The sequence below is a fragment of the Cygnus atratus genome, chromosome 25 (assembly GCF_013377495.2).
Source record: "Cygnus atratus isolate AKBS03 ecotype Queensland, Australia chromosome 25, CAtr_DNAZoo_HiC_assembly, whole genome shotgun sequence".
Taxonomy (NCBI): domain Eukaryota; kingdom Metazoa; phylum Chordata; class Aves; order Anseriformes; family Anatidae; genus Cygnus; species Cygnus atratus.
Window position 1 is genome coordinate 2,936,904 of NC_066386.1, and position 16,467 is coordinate 2,953,370.

At 66.3% G+C, this 16,467-nt stretch overlaps 2 protein-coding genes across 2 annotated transcripts; one reads left to right on the forward strand and one right to left on the reverse strand.

Annotated features, from left to right (window-relative positions):
* Positions 1-1,470: 1,470 nt before the first annotated feature.
* On the reverse strand, positions 1,471-9,291 carry PPP1R9B (protein phosphatase 1 regulatory subunit 9B). Its single transcript, XM_050715526.1, has 10 exons — positions 7,904-9,291; positions 5,272-5,404; positions 5,030-5,150; positions 4,770-4,874; positions 4,332-4,467; positions 4,048-4,200; positions 3,888-3,941; positions 3,419-3,648; positions 2,751-2,847; positions 1,471-1,535 (listed from the first exon to the last, which is right to left on the reverse strand). Exons 1-10 carry the CDS (start codon positions 9,194-9,196, stop codon positions 1,482-1,484), a joined length of 2,376 nt encoding a protein of 791 aa, XP_050571483.1. The 5' UTR covers positions 9,197-9,291; the 3' UTR covers positions 1,471-1,481.
* A 2,437-nt stretch (positions 9,292-11,728) lies between these two features.
* SGCA (sarcoglycan alpha) lies at positions 11,729-14,702 on the forward strand. Its single transcript, XM_035568507.1, has 9 exons — positions 11,729-11,768; positions 12,210-12,347; positions 12,765-12,907; positions 13,031-13,103; positions 13,190-13,388; positions 13,513-13,675; positions 13,757-13,962; positions 14,157-14,183; positions 14,513-14,702. Exons 1-9 carry the CDS (start codon positions 11,729-11,731, stop codon positions 14,700-14,702), a joined length of 1,179 nt encoding a protein of 392 aa, XP_035424400.1.
* Positions 14,703-16,467: the final 1,765 nt, after the last annotated feature.

Below are 16,467 nucleotides of genomic sequence, written 5' to 3' on the forward strand. Positions count from 1 at the left end.
TACCCCGCCTTCTCCCAGTGCCCCCAGTGCTCCCCACAATACCCCCCACCCCTCCCAGTGCCCCCCCCCCCGCCACTCCCAGTCCCCCCAGTGCCCCCAGCTGGCGGGGGGCAATGATGCGCGGGGGGGGGGACAATGAGGTGCGTTTATCGGCGGGGTGGGATGCGAGGACGTTGCGTTACAAAACGAGGACCAGTACATACATACGTACATATATATATAGTATATACACCCACAGGTATACGTGTGAGATTAAATAACCCCAGCACCCCCCCGGGGCTCTGCTCCCCGCCCCCCCCCCTTTAAATACTCCCCCCCCCCCCCCCCAAAGTGGCTCCAATCCAGTCGGACCCCCCCCTCCCCCATCACCCCATCGTGCCCCCCGCCTCCCCCTCCCAGTATAACCAGCTCTGGCTCCCAGTTGCCCCCACATCCAGTTACTGTCGGAGACTCAGTACTTCGAGGGGGGGGCAAATAGAAACAAAAAAAAAAAAAGGGCTGAGAAAGGGGGGGGGGGGGGGGGGGGGGGGGGCGCGCCCGGCTGGGGTTGGCCGGTGGGGGGGTGCCCCAGAGAAATACTGTGATTTATGGGGGGGAGGGGGGTGTATTTACAAATGAGGGGGGGGGGCTCCCCGCCTCCTGGCATTGCCCCCCCCCGCCCAGGGAAGGCGAAAGCCCCGGGCTGGGGGAGGTCGGTGGTGGTGCTGGGGGGGTACCCCCAGCTGTGCCCCCGCCCCCCACCATGCCCACTGCAGAGGTTGGCAAAGGCTGAGCTTGGCAAAGGCCGGGAGCGTCCCCGCGGTGGTGGCACTGGGGGGGTGATGGGGGGGCAGTGGGGGTGTCCTCCCCCCCCATGTCGAAGGGCCAAGGGGTCCCAGCACCGAACGCTGGGTTGAGTCCGTGGGGGGGCCCAACAGCGCCGTGCACCAAAGGCAAGCGCCCCCCCCCCGCCTCGCTGGCGCTCCAGCTGAGTCCCAAGAGGAGGAGCTGGGGTCGGGGGGGGGGGGGCCTTCCAGAGTGCCCCCTCTTTGCTCTCCAGTATGGCTCACATTTGGGGGGGGGGGGGGCATTTCTGATTGCCCCCCCACACACACACACACACACCAATGTCCAACCAGGGTGCCAGCTCTGTGTCCAAGGGGGGGTCACGTCGAAAGAAGGGCGCGCCTGGGGAGGGGGAGGCCTGGGGGGGGACCATGCCCCCCCCATCTGTCCATCACGTTACCACGAGACTCACACTGGAAACAGATACGAACGTGGGATGTCCGCACCCCCCCCAAAAAAATCCCCCTGGTCGGCCCCCCCCCTACTGTCTGTACCCCAAGGGGAGATGGGGGGGGCACCAGGAGGCCTTGGCAGGGTCTCACCTCCCCCCCCCAAGTGGGGAAGGGGTGGGGAGGGAGGGGACGGGGCTGGGGGGAGAGGGGCAAAGCCCCCGGCCCCCCCCCCCAAAAAAAAAAATCGCTGCGGTTTGAGGGTGGTTAAGTCGGGTTGGAATTTTTCAAAGTCTGCAGCTTGGCCTCCAGTTCGGAGATCTGAAAAACAGCAAAGGGGAGAGGTCTCAGCGGGGGGGCGGGGGGCACGGGGACAGGGGCACAGAGCTGGGGACACGGGGACAGGAGGCTGGGGACACGGGGAAAGTGTGGGGGGGGAACGTGGGAGGGGGGAGGACAGGGTTGGGGACACGGGGATGGGGGGACAGCACTGGGGGGGACGGGACAGGACATGGGGGTGTTGAGGTGGGGGAGACACAGGGCAGGGGGGCAAGGATGGGGACATGGAGGGGGGGGGGGACACAGGGGACCTAGGGGGGGTCAGGGTGATGGAGGGACAGTGTGGGGCTGGGGGCTGCAGGCAGGTGTGGGGGGGTGGCTGTGGGACATCTGGCGGTGACTGGGGTGTAAGGGGGGGTGGGGGCACGTGGGGGGCTCTGCTCGGTGCCTGGGGGGGGGGGCCTGGTGCCCCCCAGCCTGGCGGGTCCCGGCCCCACGCTGCGACCCACGGCAGCCTCCTGGGCGCTCCGGGCTCCCGGGGGATCTGGCGACCCCGCGGGGGATCTGCTATGACCCAGCACAGCTCTGGCCCGACCCGCTGGGGGGGATCCAGTGTAAGCCAGCATGGAATCCAGTGTGACCGGCAGTGGGATCCTGCATGACCAGCATGGGATCCGGCTCCCAACTGAGGATCAAGCGCGACCCAATGTCTTGCGCAGATCTACCGGGAACCCCTGGGGGATCCCGCACAAGCAGCCCGGGATCCAGCGCCCAAGACGATCTCTTTTGCTCCGTTACGGAATTGTCGGACCCTGCGGCAGGATCCAGCACGACCCGAAACCCAGGCAGATCTACTGCAATCCGGCGTGGGATCCAGTGCCAGAAGGAGGATCGGGCGCACACCAGCACCCCAAGCAGATCCCCTGCGATCCGGGGCAGGGCGCGGCGGTGGGAGCAGAATCCGGCGGGAGCAGATCCCAGGGCAGATCCCGGGGCAGATCCCACCCGGCGTGGGATCCAGTGGCCGGGGCGCACAGTCCGGAGGGAGCCGGCACCCAGGCGGCTCCGCTGCCGCCCGGTGTGGGATCCGGCGGCCGGAGCGAGAGCAGATCTGCTGCGATCCATCCCGGGAGCGACGCAGTGGCGAGAGCGGCGGCGGAGCGGGGCCAGGCGGCGGCGGGGCCATGGCCGGATCCGGCCATGCCCGCGGGGCCCCGTGGCTCAGGGGCAGCCCGCATCCCGGCGCCCGGTGCCCACCTTCTCCTGCAGCTTCTCCATCTCCTCCTTGTGGGCCAGCTCCGACTCCTCCAGCACCCGCCGCTGTGCCGTCTCCTTCTTTAGGAACTCGATCTCCCTGCGGGGGGACAAACGTGTGGGTGCATGGCACCGGGGACGGGGGCTGTGCCCCCCTGTCGGTGGGGGAGATGGGCCAGGTGAGGGGGTCCCTGGGATTTGGGCATTGAGGAGAAATCGTGCCCCGTGGAGTGGTGGTGCCCAGGGGTCTCCCTGAGGATGGTCCATGCCTGGGGACAAGGGGTGCCCAGGATGGAATTGGTACCCAGGGGATGGGGTCGTGCCTGGGGGATAGGGTCATGCCGAGGGGACAGGGACATGCTTAGGGGATGGTTTGTCAGCAGGGACAAGGGATGAGTTGGTGCCCTCAGGATGAGTCCATGCCCAGGGAATGGTCTGTGCCTGGGGACAAGGGATGCCCAGGATGGAATTGGTGCCCAGGGGACGGGGCCGTGCCCAAGGGACGGGGTCGTGCCCAGGGGACGGGGTCATTTGTCTGCAGGGACAAGGGATGAGTTGGTGCCCTGAGAATGAGACCGTGCCCAGGGGATGGTTCATGCCCAGGAACCAGGGGTGCCCGGGAAGGAGTCGGTGCCCCGGGGAAGGCTCCGTGCGCAGGGCCCTGCCCTCACTTTTGCTGGTACTCCTTGATGAGCCTCTTGGCCTTGCTGTACTTGCGCTCCAGGGTCTGGTACTGGGCCTGCGTCTCCTTGAGGTGCTCGTCCACGGCCTGGCACAGGTTCTGCGCCTCCATCCAGTACCCCTCCAGCTTCTCCATGCGCTCCTTGTTCTCCTCCACGCTCTGCTCCAGCTGGGCCTTCTCGGCCCGCCACCGAGCCTTCTCCTGCTCGAGGCACTGCAGCTGGGGGACAACAGGGTCAGGGCACGGCACCGCACGGCACCGCACAGGATGGCTCAGCGCAGCACGGGATGGCATGGCATGGTGTGGCCAAAGAGCAGGTATGGCACGGCATGACACGGCACAGGATGGCATGGCACAGAACCTCTGGGTGGGCTGGGGGGCAGACGTGGGGATCTGGGAAGGGGTCAGGAGATGCAGGGGATCTGGGGAGATGGAGGGCACACCAGGGACCTGCTCACCTTCCTCTTCAGCTGCTGGATCTCAGCCTCGGTGACGGCGTGCTTGATCTGGAGCTGCGAGAGGAGCCAGGCGTTCGTGGGGTGTGGGGACATGGTGGGACATCCCCGCACTGTCCCCATGTGCACTCACATCCCCCCCTCTCCCTCCAGCCCTCTCTACCTCCTTGAACTTGTGCACCAGCTTCTCGGGGTCCATCTCCACCGGCGAGAGCGTGTCCTCGTTCTCAGCCAGCTCGAACACCTCGATGGCCATCTCGCCACTGGGGAACATGGGGCTCATCTCCTCCTCCTCGTCCGTGGCGTATTCCCCCGTCTGCGGTGGGCAGGAAGCAAGGTTGGCACACGGCAGCTCCCCCCCGGGACTCCCACTTGGGGAAACCGAGTCACTGAATCGGGCAGAGGCTGCATTTGTCCCCTCCTGGGGGGTGCTGTCCCCTCCCTCACCTCCTCGTCGTCCTCGGTGTATTGGGTGTAGCGCTGCTCTATCATCTCCCGCTGCCACCGCTCCTGCTCCAGCGTCTGCTGGATCAGCTGCGCCACCTCGCTCTGCTCGCCCGGCTTCTCCCGCCCGATGAGGAACCTGCAGGGACAGCGGGGGGCTCAGCTGGGGATGGGGGGGGGGGGCTCAGGTGGCAGGGGGCCTCAGATGGGGGGCACCCAAGTGGCACAGCCAGGGGAGGCTCAGGTGGGGGGCATCCTTGCTAGGATGCTCCTGGGAGTGGTGGATTTGGGGGTGCATTATGCTCATGGTGGGGATTTGGGGAGGCAAAGTGGCATAGGGCAGGCTGTGGCCATGGGGACAGTAGGGATCAGGGGGTATTTTGGGGCAGGGGTTGCTGTGGGGGCAGCGTGCCCCTGTGTGTCCCCAGCCCTGGGCCCTACCGGACGCGGCCCTTGGTGTTCCTGAGCACGGAGGCGGCGAAGCTCTGCGTCACCCCCACCAGGCTGGTGCCATCCACCTCCACGATCAGGTCATTCACCTGGATCCTGGGGACAAGGGGACCGTCACTGTGCTGCCACCCCCTGCCCACCTTCCCAGCGTCTCCCAGCTCCCGGACTGGCCCCTCCATCACCCCCCAAAGCCCACAGGGGTGCAGCAGCAGGAGTCCTGGGGGGGGGATTTGGGGCCGGGCACTCCGTACCTGCCATCCCGGTGGGCCGCCCCCCCTTCTGTCACCGTCTTGACGAAGATGCCCAGCTTCTCCAGGCCCATGTCGGCCCCCGCGCCCATGCCGATGATGCTGATCCCCAGCCCTTCGGAGTCTGCGGAGACAGAGAGCCGTGTCCTGGGGGCGGCAGCGGCGGCTACAAACGCCCGACGCCAATGGGGTCACCTCGGATCCGTCCCCAAGGTGCTGCGGAGCAGGATGAGGCCAGGACCCACCTTTCTCCAGCTCCACAGGGAAGAGGTCGAGGCGCTCCACCCTCTTCTCCAGCTCGTACTCAGCCGATGCGGCCATGGGGTCGACGTCTTCATTGCGGCGGTCGTAGTCCTCGTTGGAGTAAGTGCTGAAGACCTGGTGTGGGAGGGAGACGGGCGGCGGGGCAGGGGCATGCAGAGGGGGGTTACTGATCCTACGAGGCACTGGAAAATCCCCCAGCCCCACGTCGCGCCGCAGGATGAGGAAGAGTCTGAGGAAGCACAGAGGGGGGCTTGGGGTGGCCTTGGGAGTAGAGGTGACTCCATGCCTTTTGTCCTGGGGAAGGAGGGATGGACGGATGGACGGACAGATGGAGGAAGGGGGGAGGGAGGGAATGGATGGAGGGATGGACGGACAGACAGATGGATGGAGGGAGGGATGGATGGAGGGATGAAATGGCAGATGAACAGATGGACTGGTGGACAGAGAGATGGACCAAGGGAGGGAGAGAGGAGAGGGTTGGTGGGTGGGCGGATAGATGGATGTGTGGATGGATGGACAGATAGAAGGATGGACGGATAGATGGATGGAGGGACAGATGGATGGATGGATGGATGGATGGAGGGAGGGAGGGATGGACGGATAGATGGACGGATGGATGGATGGATGGAGGGATGGACAGATATATGGACGGACAGATGGGTGGATGAAATGGCAGATAGATAGGTGGATGGACGGACAGACAGATGGACCAAGGGATGGCTGGATAGGCAGGCAGATAACTGGATGGATGGACAGATGATGGACGGACAGGCAGATGGGGTGCACCAGCAGTGGCCGCTCGGAGCTGCACGATTCAGGGAAGCAGACCTGACTCGTTCCCCCACTCCTCCCCTCATCCTCCCCTCTTCCCCAGCCAGGGGCTCCCCGGGGGGGGGTCACCCAGGCGTGGGGGTCCTGGTGCTGAGCGCAGCAGATGTCCCCGGAGGGGCCGCGGTGGATTAGGGCTAACACCACACCGCTAAAGCCTTGCAACAAAGGGTATTTAGGGATGAGTGTCAAGGGCCATCGCACAAAGCCCGGTGACACTGAGATGGACAGGACCCTCCTGGGTGGCATGCAGGGGTGCTGGGGACAAACTGGGGACCTGCCTCTGTCCCCCTGTATGTGGTCCCCAGGGGGGTCCAGGCATGGACATCCCGCTGTGCTACCCGGCTCTGTGCCAAGGTCCTCGGGGTGTTTGGGATGCACAGGGGACCCAGAGCAATTCCCAAGGGAGAAGCAGACAGGGTCAGCAAATGGCCTGGGGAGGGGGCTGGCATCGGGTACCCCCATCCCTGGGTGCAGGGTGGGTGCTGGTGCTGGGGTCCCCAGTGCCTCCTGGCCACAGGGGACTCAGGATGCTCAGGGTGTAGGACATGTGGGTGCCCTGCCCACCCATGCCCACAGGACCTCACGGAGAGACAGGGCAGGGGGCAAACACCGGAGCCTGAATGCAGCACCTGGGGGTGCAGAGCACCCCAAAAAGCTCGACTGCGCATCCACGGGGGAAATCCCTTCCTGGAGCTGGGCCGGCCGGTCCCCATGGCGCCGAACCCCCGGTGTGCGCCCAGCCAGTGCGCGGCCACCACGGGACCCTGTCCCCACACCGGACCACCATGGTCCCTGTCCCCCGTCCCAGGTGGGGCCACCCACCCGCCGCTGACTCAGAGCCAGAATATAGGCCGTGCCGCTAAAAATAACCCCGCTCGGCACAAAGCAATTTCTGTTCCTCCAGCTGAGGGGATGGGAGCATGAGAGAAAGCCCCGAAATAGCGGCACGGCCCCTTCTCCCCGCTGTACCACCGCCAGCACCGGCCAGAGACCGTGGCACGAGATGGGGACCCCAAATCCCAGAGCTGTCCCTGCGTCCCCAGGCTGCCGGGGTGTGTGGGGGGGCGGGCAGCTCTCGTGGCTGGCCCCCGCCTGCCCATGCTGCTGAGACACTTCCCCTTCCTCCACTTCCCGAAATGGTCCCGCGCTGGGCCTGAGGGGGGGGGAAGGGGGGGGCAAACATCCTCCCCCACAGAACCCTGGCTCTGGGAGGGGTCCCGGCACTGAGGGACCCTGGGGACCTATGCAGAGGAGTGGTGGCATGGCCCTGGGGGCACCCGGCAGCACCCAGGGCCCAGCCGGATGTTTTGGGCATCCCCACCCAAAATACTGAGTGGCTCCCAGCCCTTCCTGGGGCACATGGTGCAAACATGCCACCGCGTTAGGTTCCGATGTCACTCCCCTGCAATGTAGCACCATCCCCAGGGTCCCACAGCCGGGGTACCCACCCCACGCCGCATCCCCATCCCCTCCCCGTGTGGCCATACTGGGGCTGCAACCCCACCAGCTGCACCCAGCCACCGGGTGCTCCCCAAAGGGGTCCCTTTGGGGTGCAAGGGCGCATCAGAGCCCCTCTGCCCTTCTCCAGGCTGGGCCACCAGCTCCTCCCCAGCGCTGCATGGTGGTGGGCCAAGCTTGGCCATGAGCAGTGGGGCAGGAGGTTGCCCATCACCGCCTCCATGTCCTCAAGCCTCGTTGGAGGCTGGAGGGGGCACCCCAAAACTCCCAGTTTCTCCTCCCAGCTCTGCCCGGGTACCCCCAAAACCCCGCGGCCGGGCTCACCTGGATGGGGGCCGTGCTGAACTGGATCTTGCGGTTGGGGACAGGCTCCTCTTCCTCGGACAGCCCGGGGATCTCCACGCAGCTGGATTCGGGCTCGTAGAGCCCATCAGCCTCCTCATCCTCATCCAGCCCGCTGCCCCCCGAGTCCTCCCCGAGCCCGCTGTAGGCACTTATGTCCACCAGGTCCGCCTCGGAGAAGTCCTCCTTCTTGGACTCGTCGTACAGGTCGCCCTCGTCCGCCCGCTCACCCTTGATGCCCTCCTCGGCGTAGGGAGGCTCCTCGCCCCCTTCCAGGCGTGGCTCGGGGGGCGCTGGCCCTTCGGCCCCCTTGGCCGGTTCAGGCACTGGCACTGGCTCGCCGGCTTCCACCTCGGCCTCCGACTCACCGCTCTCCTCCACCTCCACCGGCTTGATCTTGCAGACCTCCTGCACCCGTGGGATGCTCCCATCCTTCTCCGCCGGCCTCCCAGCCTTGCCCGCTGCCTTCTCCTCCTCGGCCGGCCGTGGCCGTGCTGGGGCAGCGGGGCTATCTCCCGTCCGGCTCTCGGCCTTGCCAGCCTCCGTTCCCTGCAGGAAGACGCGGGACCGTTTGCTCACCAGCTTGGAGTTGAGCGGCCCTGCACGCCCCGGCGTCTTGTGGAGGTTGTTGCGGAGGTCGGCCTTCTCGAAGACGGCGCTGAGCTGGCTGACGGTGGGCGACACGGCCTCGGTGTCGAGCTTGTCCAAGGACTCAGTGCTGCCGTTGAACTTCACTACCACGTCCAGCTTGCGGTCCTGGAAGCCGGCCCGCTCCTTGCGCAGCAGGAGCTTGGTGGTGGCCTCCTTCTCCTGCGGGCTCCGCTCGAAGATCTTGCGGGTCTCCTGCAGCTTGGAGAAGGGCTTGTCGGGCTTGGAGTCGAAGCGGCTCACCCGCTCTGAAACGCTGGTGCCCAGCTTGAGGAGGTTGCCCTGCTCCATGCTCTCATTCAGGCTGCTGGCCCGGGGCAAGGAAAGGCGGACGGGCTTCTCCTTGCCCTTGGCCAAGTCGCAGGCGCCCTCAGGGCCCGGCGCCGTCCCCATCTGCAGGAACATGTTCTTGATGCGGTGGACGTTGGAGCCATACTTCTTGCCACGGGCTTTCTTGCCGTCCTCGCCCTCGGCATCCTTTGTGGGTTTCAGGGCCTGGATGGTGGCCTCGTAGGCGTTGCGGTGGGGGGACGCGCTCCTCAGCCCCCCGCTGCCCGCTCCGCCGCCTGGGGCCCCCCCGCTGCTGCCCGGGGCTGCCGCCCCGCTCGCTGCCTCCGTCCTCAGCATCCTGCCCCGTCGTTGCCGCCGCCACCACCGCCGCGCCGCATCGCCCACCGGCTGCTGGGGCGCGGGGAGGGGGCCGCTGCCGGGGGGCCACCGGGGACCTGGTCAGGCCATCGCCAGCCTGGGGGGGCCCAGCGCGCCCCCCCCCTCCGCCCCGGCCCTCCTTCCTTCCTCCCTTCTCCTCCTCTTCCCCTTTTTCTCCGCTGCTGCGCTGGTGATGGAGCCGCTGCTGCCTGCGATCCGCCCGCCCCGCTGCCCGCAGAGCCCTCTGGGTCTTAGCGACGCACTCTTGCTCTTCCTCTTCCTCACCACCGTGCTTCGGCCTCGCCGCCGCCGTCACCCCGATCCCATCCCCGTGTCCCCCCCCCCCCCCCCCCCCCGCCCACCGGTGGCACCAGGCCTGGCGGCACCGCCGTGGTCCCCTGCAGCCCCCAGCTGTCCCCACACGTCCCCTCCGCGCGGCTGGGGATGTGTCGTGTCCGTGTCCCCCCATCATTGTCTCCCCCCCCGGCCTTGTGCAATGTTCCCCCACCCCAGCTCTGTCCCCACGGCCCCCCTCGGGTCTGTCCCCACCCCACATGTGTCCCCAGGGCCCCCTGATTTCATCCCTGGGGACCCTCAGCCCTGACCCCGTGGCCACGCTGTTTCTGCCCCTCTGCCCCCCCAGTTCCATCCCCATGGCCCCCAGGATGGTCCCTGTGTCCCCTCAGTCCTGGCCACGTGCCCCCCACGTTTGTCCCCTCATCCCCTTTATCCATCCCCACATCCCCCCCCTCCTATCCCCATATCCCCCCAGTTTTGTAGCCTTGTCCCCAGCTATGTCCCCTTGGTTTTGTACCCACGTCCCCCACGTCCCCCATGTCCCCGATTCCTTGCTCCATGTCCCCCTACTTTCATGCCCATGTCCCCCCATTCCATCCCTGCACCCCTCCTGGCTCTGTCCCCGTGTACCCCTGCTCCCTCCCCTGTGCCCCCCCATTTTTGTCCACACGTCCCCTGCTCCCATCCCTTTGGTCCCCACACCCCCACACCCACAGCTCCCCAGGGTGTCCCAGTGTGTCCCTACAGGGTCCCCATTTAATTTCTGCCCCCACAAACCCGTGCCCTCCCCAGGGTGCTGCCCATCTGCCCCACACCTCCACTGGGGGGGGGCAGGAGGGGGAATATTCGGGGGGGGGGTTATTTGGGGTCTCCTCTCTTCCCGGCAGTATGGGCACCATGGGGACCAGGGCGCACAGCATGGCATCATTTTGGGGTGCCTGTGGGACGAGCGCCCCAAAAGAGCCACACACTAATGTGGACTGGGGGGGTGGGACAGGGTAGGGACACCCCTACTTGTGTCCCCCTCCCAATGACAGGCCCGTGGGGGGGGCCCCACGCCGGTGAAGGTGGGGGCGCCAGGACCCTGCAGCTGCTGCGCTGCCGCCCGACGCAGCGTGCCGGCCCTTTGTGCGTGACGAGACGTGACGTGGCGTGACGCGGCACTGCGCGACGGCCCCCACGGCCCCCCCCTTCCCCTTCCGCTGCGAAGCCTGTCTGTCCCCCCCCAGCTCCTTCCCCCCCCTCACCAGCCCTGCGGTCTCCCAGCACCCCCCCCCCCGCATCCTGCCGAGGGCTGGGGGGCCTTGGTTCTGCGCCCCACTTGTGCACACACATGCGCATCCACACGCGTGCACCCCACGGACATGTGTGTGTGGGGTACCGGTGCTGGCCAGCCACGTGCCACGCTGGCAGGGGGGTCAGCTGTCCCCAAATGTCCCCACACCCCATGTGCCACACCGTGCTGTCGTGCCCAGTTGTGCACCTTTGTGTCCCGTCGTGTGCTGTCATGTCACATCGTGTCCTGTGGTGTCCCACCATGTCCTGTCTTGTCCCATTGTGTCCTGTCGTGTCCCTTCATGTCCTGTTGTGTCCCATTGTGTCCCGTTGTGTCCCACCATGTCCTGTTGTGTCCCTTCGTGCCCATCATGCCCTGTTGTGCCCAGCTATGACCAGTTGTGTCCCATTGTGTCCTCCTGTGCCTCACCATGCCCTCTTGTGCCCTGCTATGCCCCACCATGCCCCTTTATGTCCCACTGAGCCCCATCGTGCCCCATTGTCCCCTCCGGTGCCCTGCTGTGTCCTGCCGTGCACCATCATGCCCCATTGTGTCCTGCTGTGCCCCATCGTGTCCCCCTGTACCCCACTGTGTCCTGTTGTGCCCCATCGTGTCCCGTTGTGTCCCATCATGTCCCATTGTGCCCCATCATGTCCCATTGTGCCCCAGCTGCCATCCCAACACCCACGAGCGGTGGCACCAGGTCGAACCCACCCAGAGCAGAGGGCGCAGCAGGGTCCCACCACCCAGCCGGGGGACCCCTTGGTGTCCCCGCTGCTCCCCAGGGGCAAAAGGGGCTCGGTGGCACGAGGCCAGGCTGGCAGGAGGTGGCCGTGGCAGGGTCCCCGCCGTGTCCCCATGCCCCCCAGCTGGGCCCCCCTGGGCAGGCCAGCCCCGCTGCCGCTGTCACTCAGGCGCTGGCCCCGCTCCCGGCGAAGATGGAGGCGCCCGAGCTGCTGCGGGTCTGGGTGCTGGCAGGCGAGTGGCAGCCCCGTCACCCACCGTGGGGACACGGCTGGGCTGGGGGGGCCCCAGCAGGGAGGGCATGGGGGGGACCCCCAGAATGGGGCAGGGAATGGGGAGGGAATGGGAGGGAATGGGAGGGGATGGGGGGGCAGAGCTAAATAAATCCTTCCTGTCCCTGGTGCCAGGCGGGCTGGGGACCGAGGGGGGGGCTCTCGGGGGGGGGGGGTATAGGGCAAGAGGAAGGTGCTGTCCCTGTCCCCATTCCTGTCCCCTTCCCTGTCCCCAACACCTCCCAGAAATAGCAGGCCCTGCTGTCCCCGGAGCACCTGGCACCACAGGGACGCGTGTCCTGGGGGGGACTGTGGGTGCCATGGGGGCGCTGGGCAATGGGGAAACTGAGGCAGGGAGGAGCCATGTCCCCTGCCCCGGCTCCAGCCCCGTGCCTGGCCGCAGCCCTGGTCCTGGGGGGCACCCAGGCCACCCTCCCCGACCACCACGTCTCCCTCGAGACCGGAGCCATCTTCGTCCACGAGCTGGAGCGGGAGCTGTTCCAGGATGCCTTCCTCGACGAGGCCGAGGATGATGATGATGGTGAGGGTCAGGCCAAAGGGAGTGAGGACAAGGGGGTCCTGTGGGGGCTGGGCTGGGGGGGGGGGGGTAGAACTGTCCCCTATCTGTGTGAAAACCCAGCTAATGGGGGGCAGTGGCTTACTCCTGCCCCTGACAGCCATGACCCAAATCTCCCTCCCTCCTAGCATCCATCCATCCGTCTGTCCATCCATTCCCCCACATCTATTCAGGGACCTCTTGCCCTCAAGCACTGCTGGGTTGGGGAGGGGGGCACCTCCATTTGGGGTCGTTCAGCCCCAGAAGGGGATCAGGACACTCCTTGGACCCAGTTTCTTCATGGGGAGCGCTCTGTTGGGAAGGGCTTGCGGGGCAGGGATCCCACCTGATGACACACGTGTGTTCCATGTCCCCCTGTCCGTGTGTCCTGGCGCCCGGCAGCCACCCCCATCACCTTCCATGCCCACCTCCTGGACCACCCCGACCTGCCGCGGTGGCTGCGCTTCGCCCAGCGCAGCGCCCACCAGCCCGGCTTCCTCTACGGCTGCCCCACGGCCGCTGAGGTGGGCACGCACATTGTCAAGGTAAGTGCCTGTCCCTGTGCAAAGTGCACGGCCCCGTGCAAGGGGGCAGCACGGGGTGCTGGGGTGTGCGCCACGGGGCTGGAATTGGCATCCCTGAGGCTGGGGCATCTCCTCCTCCTGCAGGTGCTGGCGTACAACCGGCTCACCTTCGAGATGGTGGCACAGCGGCTTGTCCTCGCCGTCGTCCCCGCTCCAGGTGAGGGCTGTGCGCCCCCCAAAACGCTCTGCCTCTGAGCCCCCACAAAGGGTGGTCCCCACGGGTGTCTCGTGTGTGTCCCACAGGGGGGGAGCCGCCGTACCAGGGCGAGTTCCTGGTGGGGAACAGGAACGTGGAGGAGCTGCTGCCAGCCCCTGCACGGGAGCTTTTTGGGCAGGCAGCGGCTGGCGTCTGGGAGCAGAGCGACCTCAGCATCATCAACGTCACCTCCGCCCTGGACCGCGGTGGCCGCGTGCCCCTGCCCATCGAGGGACGCAAGGAGGGGTATGGGGGCCGTCACCCAGCTGCCTGGCCTGGGGTTGCATTTGGGAAGCTCTCCCCTACTCCCCCCAAGCATCCATGCAGGGGTTTTGGAGATCCCCTCCAGGCAGCCCCCCCCAAATCGCAGGGTGTACGTGAAGGTGGGCTCCCACACCGCCTTCTCGCCGTGCCTGACCGCCGCCGCCTCGCCGCAGAGCCGCTTCCTCTGCCACCTGGGCCAGCAGCCCCTCGCCTCCTGCTACGACACCTTCGCACCCCACTTCGCCATCCGCTGGTGCAACCTCACCCTGGTGAGACCCCCATGCCTGTGTCCCCACCACCCCAGCGATGTCCCCCAACTCTGCCCCTTAACCACCCCCCCTAAATTCCAGCTGGAGGTCCTGCCCACCCCCACGACGCCGGGGCCGGTGTGGGGTCCCGGGGTGCTGGAGGACGGGGGTGATTTCCAGCCCCCCACCGAGTCGCCCGCCCAGGACCTCCTGCCCAGCTTCCTGCTGACGCTGCTGGTGCCGCTGGCGGTGGCCGCGCTGCTCTGCCTGCTCCTGGGCCACCTCATGTGCTGCCGCAGGGAGGGAGTGTGAGTCGGGCAGGGGGGGCACAGCCCTACACCCCTAACCCAATGGGAGAGCACAGGGGTCCCCCCCCAGACGGGGCATGGGCACCCCGTTTTGGTGTCCCCTTCCCCAGCTCTCGTGGCCTGGGGACAACCCGGGGGTGGTGGCAACACTTCTCACCATCTGCTTTTTTTCCCATTTCTGCTCCATTTTGTAGGCAAAAACGGGACTTGGAGACATCTGAGTAAGTCCCTGTGCCCCAGCTGTGGGTTTGCTCGGGGGGGGGCTCAGGTTGTGACCGGGGGTGGGGGGACAGGGACAGGGAGGTGACGGGGAGCAGCAGCCGCTGCCAGCTGATGGGGGTGCTGGATCCTCAAGGTCCCCCCACCCCAAAGGAGCCCCCACTCCTCCCCCCCCCAATAACCCCACACAGACAGAGGCTGGAGCACCAGGAGCCGCTTTACTTCACCAACCTCCCCCGGGGCTCACATCGGGAGAGGAGAACCCCCCCCAAAACCCCGTTCCCCAAAGGGGCGCGGGCGTCTCTGCACCCCACTCCCCTTCCCCCCCCAGCATCCAGCTGGTGCACCACAGCACCATCCACGGCGACACGGAGGAGCTGAGGAGCATGGCCAGCAGCCGGGACGTCCCGCGGCCGCTCTCCACCTTGCCCATGTTCAACGTCCGCACGGGGCAGCGCATCAACCCCATGCCGGGACGCGGGGACGGGGCGCGCACCCCCCTCATCCCGCAGCAGCGGTGAGCGGTGGCACGAGGGTGGCACCAGGGTGGCACTTTAGGGGTGGCACTTTAGGGGTGGTGCAGGGCTTTGGGGTGACTTTACATGGGATCACCTGGCTATGCATGGAGTATTTTTGAGGGGGATCTGCAACTATTTGGGGTGGTGATCACCTTCCAGGTGTGCTGGGGGGGCAGAGCAGGTCCTACCCACATCCCATCCAACCTGATCTGCCACAGCTGGCTCAGGGAGCGGCTAAAACCCTTAAATGGAGGCCATGGGACCAGCACCCTTCTTTTTTTTAGGGAGGAATGACCCCTTTTCTCCCCATTTCCAGGTAACTGGTGGCTGTGTTGCTGTCACCTCCACGGGACAAGCTTGCTTTGAGCTCTGTTCTGCTGTGGGGTGGCATTTACCTGGTAAAGTGGTTCTTTAGCAAAGAGGTGTGGTTTCTCTGCTTTATTTCCCCATGTGAGCAGCCAAACCTGGCTGGTCTGGGGGGTGGGCAGTGGGATTTGTGGGGTGCAGCCCTGTGCATCGCTGCACAGCTGCTCTGCAGGGCTGGGGGTGGCCCCTGGTTTGTTCCCACTGTCATCTCCCCCCACTTTTTATCTAGAATAGCTATTTTAAAGCTATTTTAATGAAGTTTTAGCTAAAAGAGCTATTTTGTCGTGACCTTTTTGCCCTGTCCCAGCCAGAGCAGATCCCAGTGGTGCTGCTGCACTGGGTTTACTGGTTCTCTGCACTGGCTGCCCCCCAGGGCTGGAGGGGGAACACACTGGGTGCTGTGGGGCTGGGGCCCTGGTTGCTGACCATGGGGTTGGGGGTCCCTGCTCCCCTCTGCCCCCTCCTCAGCTGCTTTGCCCCATGTGCTCACAGGGGGCACCCACTCCCCACCCTCCATCCATGCTCCCCCCTCCCCAAGCCTTGCACCCCAGGGCGCACAGTGACCCCACAAGCAGGATGGGGGGCTCACAGAAAGCCAGTTTGGGGGCACAGGGACCCCACTGGGTGGCTGCAGCCCCGTGGCCTTGTTGTAGCACCCCGACATCCCCCAGCTCACCTGCAGCACCCCGGAGCCCTCGCCGCTCTCTGCTTGCTTCTTCCACCGCTCTCCCCCAGGCATCCTTCTCGGCACGCATCCTGCTCAGCACCCGCCAGCCGCTTTTGCCCACCCCCCCTGCCCACCCCCCTGATGGGTGCCCTGGCCCTGCAGCCCTGTCTGAAGACAGAGCCTCATTCACGGCGGCCGGGGCAGGCGCCAGGGTGGGGGTTAGGAAAACACGGGGGCCCCACGGTGGAACAAGAGGAGCCATTGATGGGCTGGGGCAGGCAGGGAGGAAGGCGGTGTTCAGGCTGCGGCGCGTGCTGCTCTCACTTGCACCCGGACTGGGGGTGCCCCCCCCCCACCCCCCCCAGTTCTTCCCCCAGAGGCGCGTGGCACCCTGTGCATGCACAGCTTGTGGGTGGCCAGCTCCTGTTGCAAGCTGGAGCGTGCACCCAGCTCCTGTTGCAAATGGGGTCACCTCTTTCCTGCGCCCCATGGCGCGTTTCCTGCACCCCACGGCACATTGCCTGCACCCTACAGCGTGCTCACATCCCATGGCGCGTTTCCTGCACCCCACGGCACATTGCCTGCACCCCACAGTGAGCACAGAGCCCCTGCGCCCATTTCCCATCCCCACTCACAGCATCTTTGTGTCCTTGTGCCCCCCCCCCCCCCAGCTCTGCTGAGCACTCCTGGGTGTGTGGGGTGGGGGCACCTTGAGCTGTGGGACCCCACCTTGTG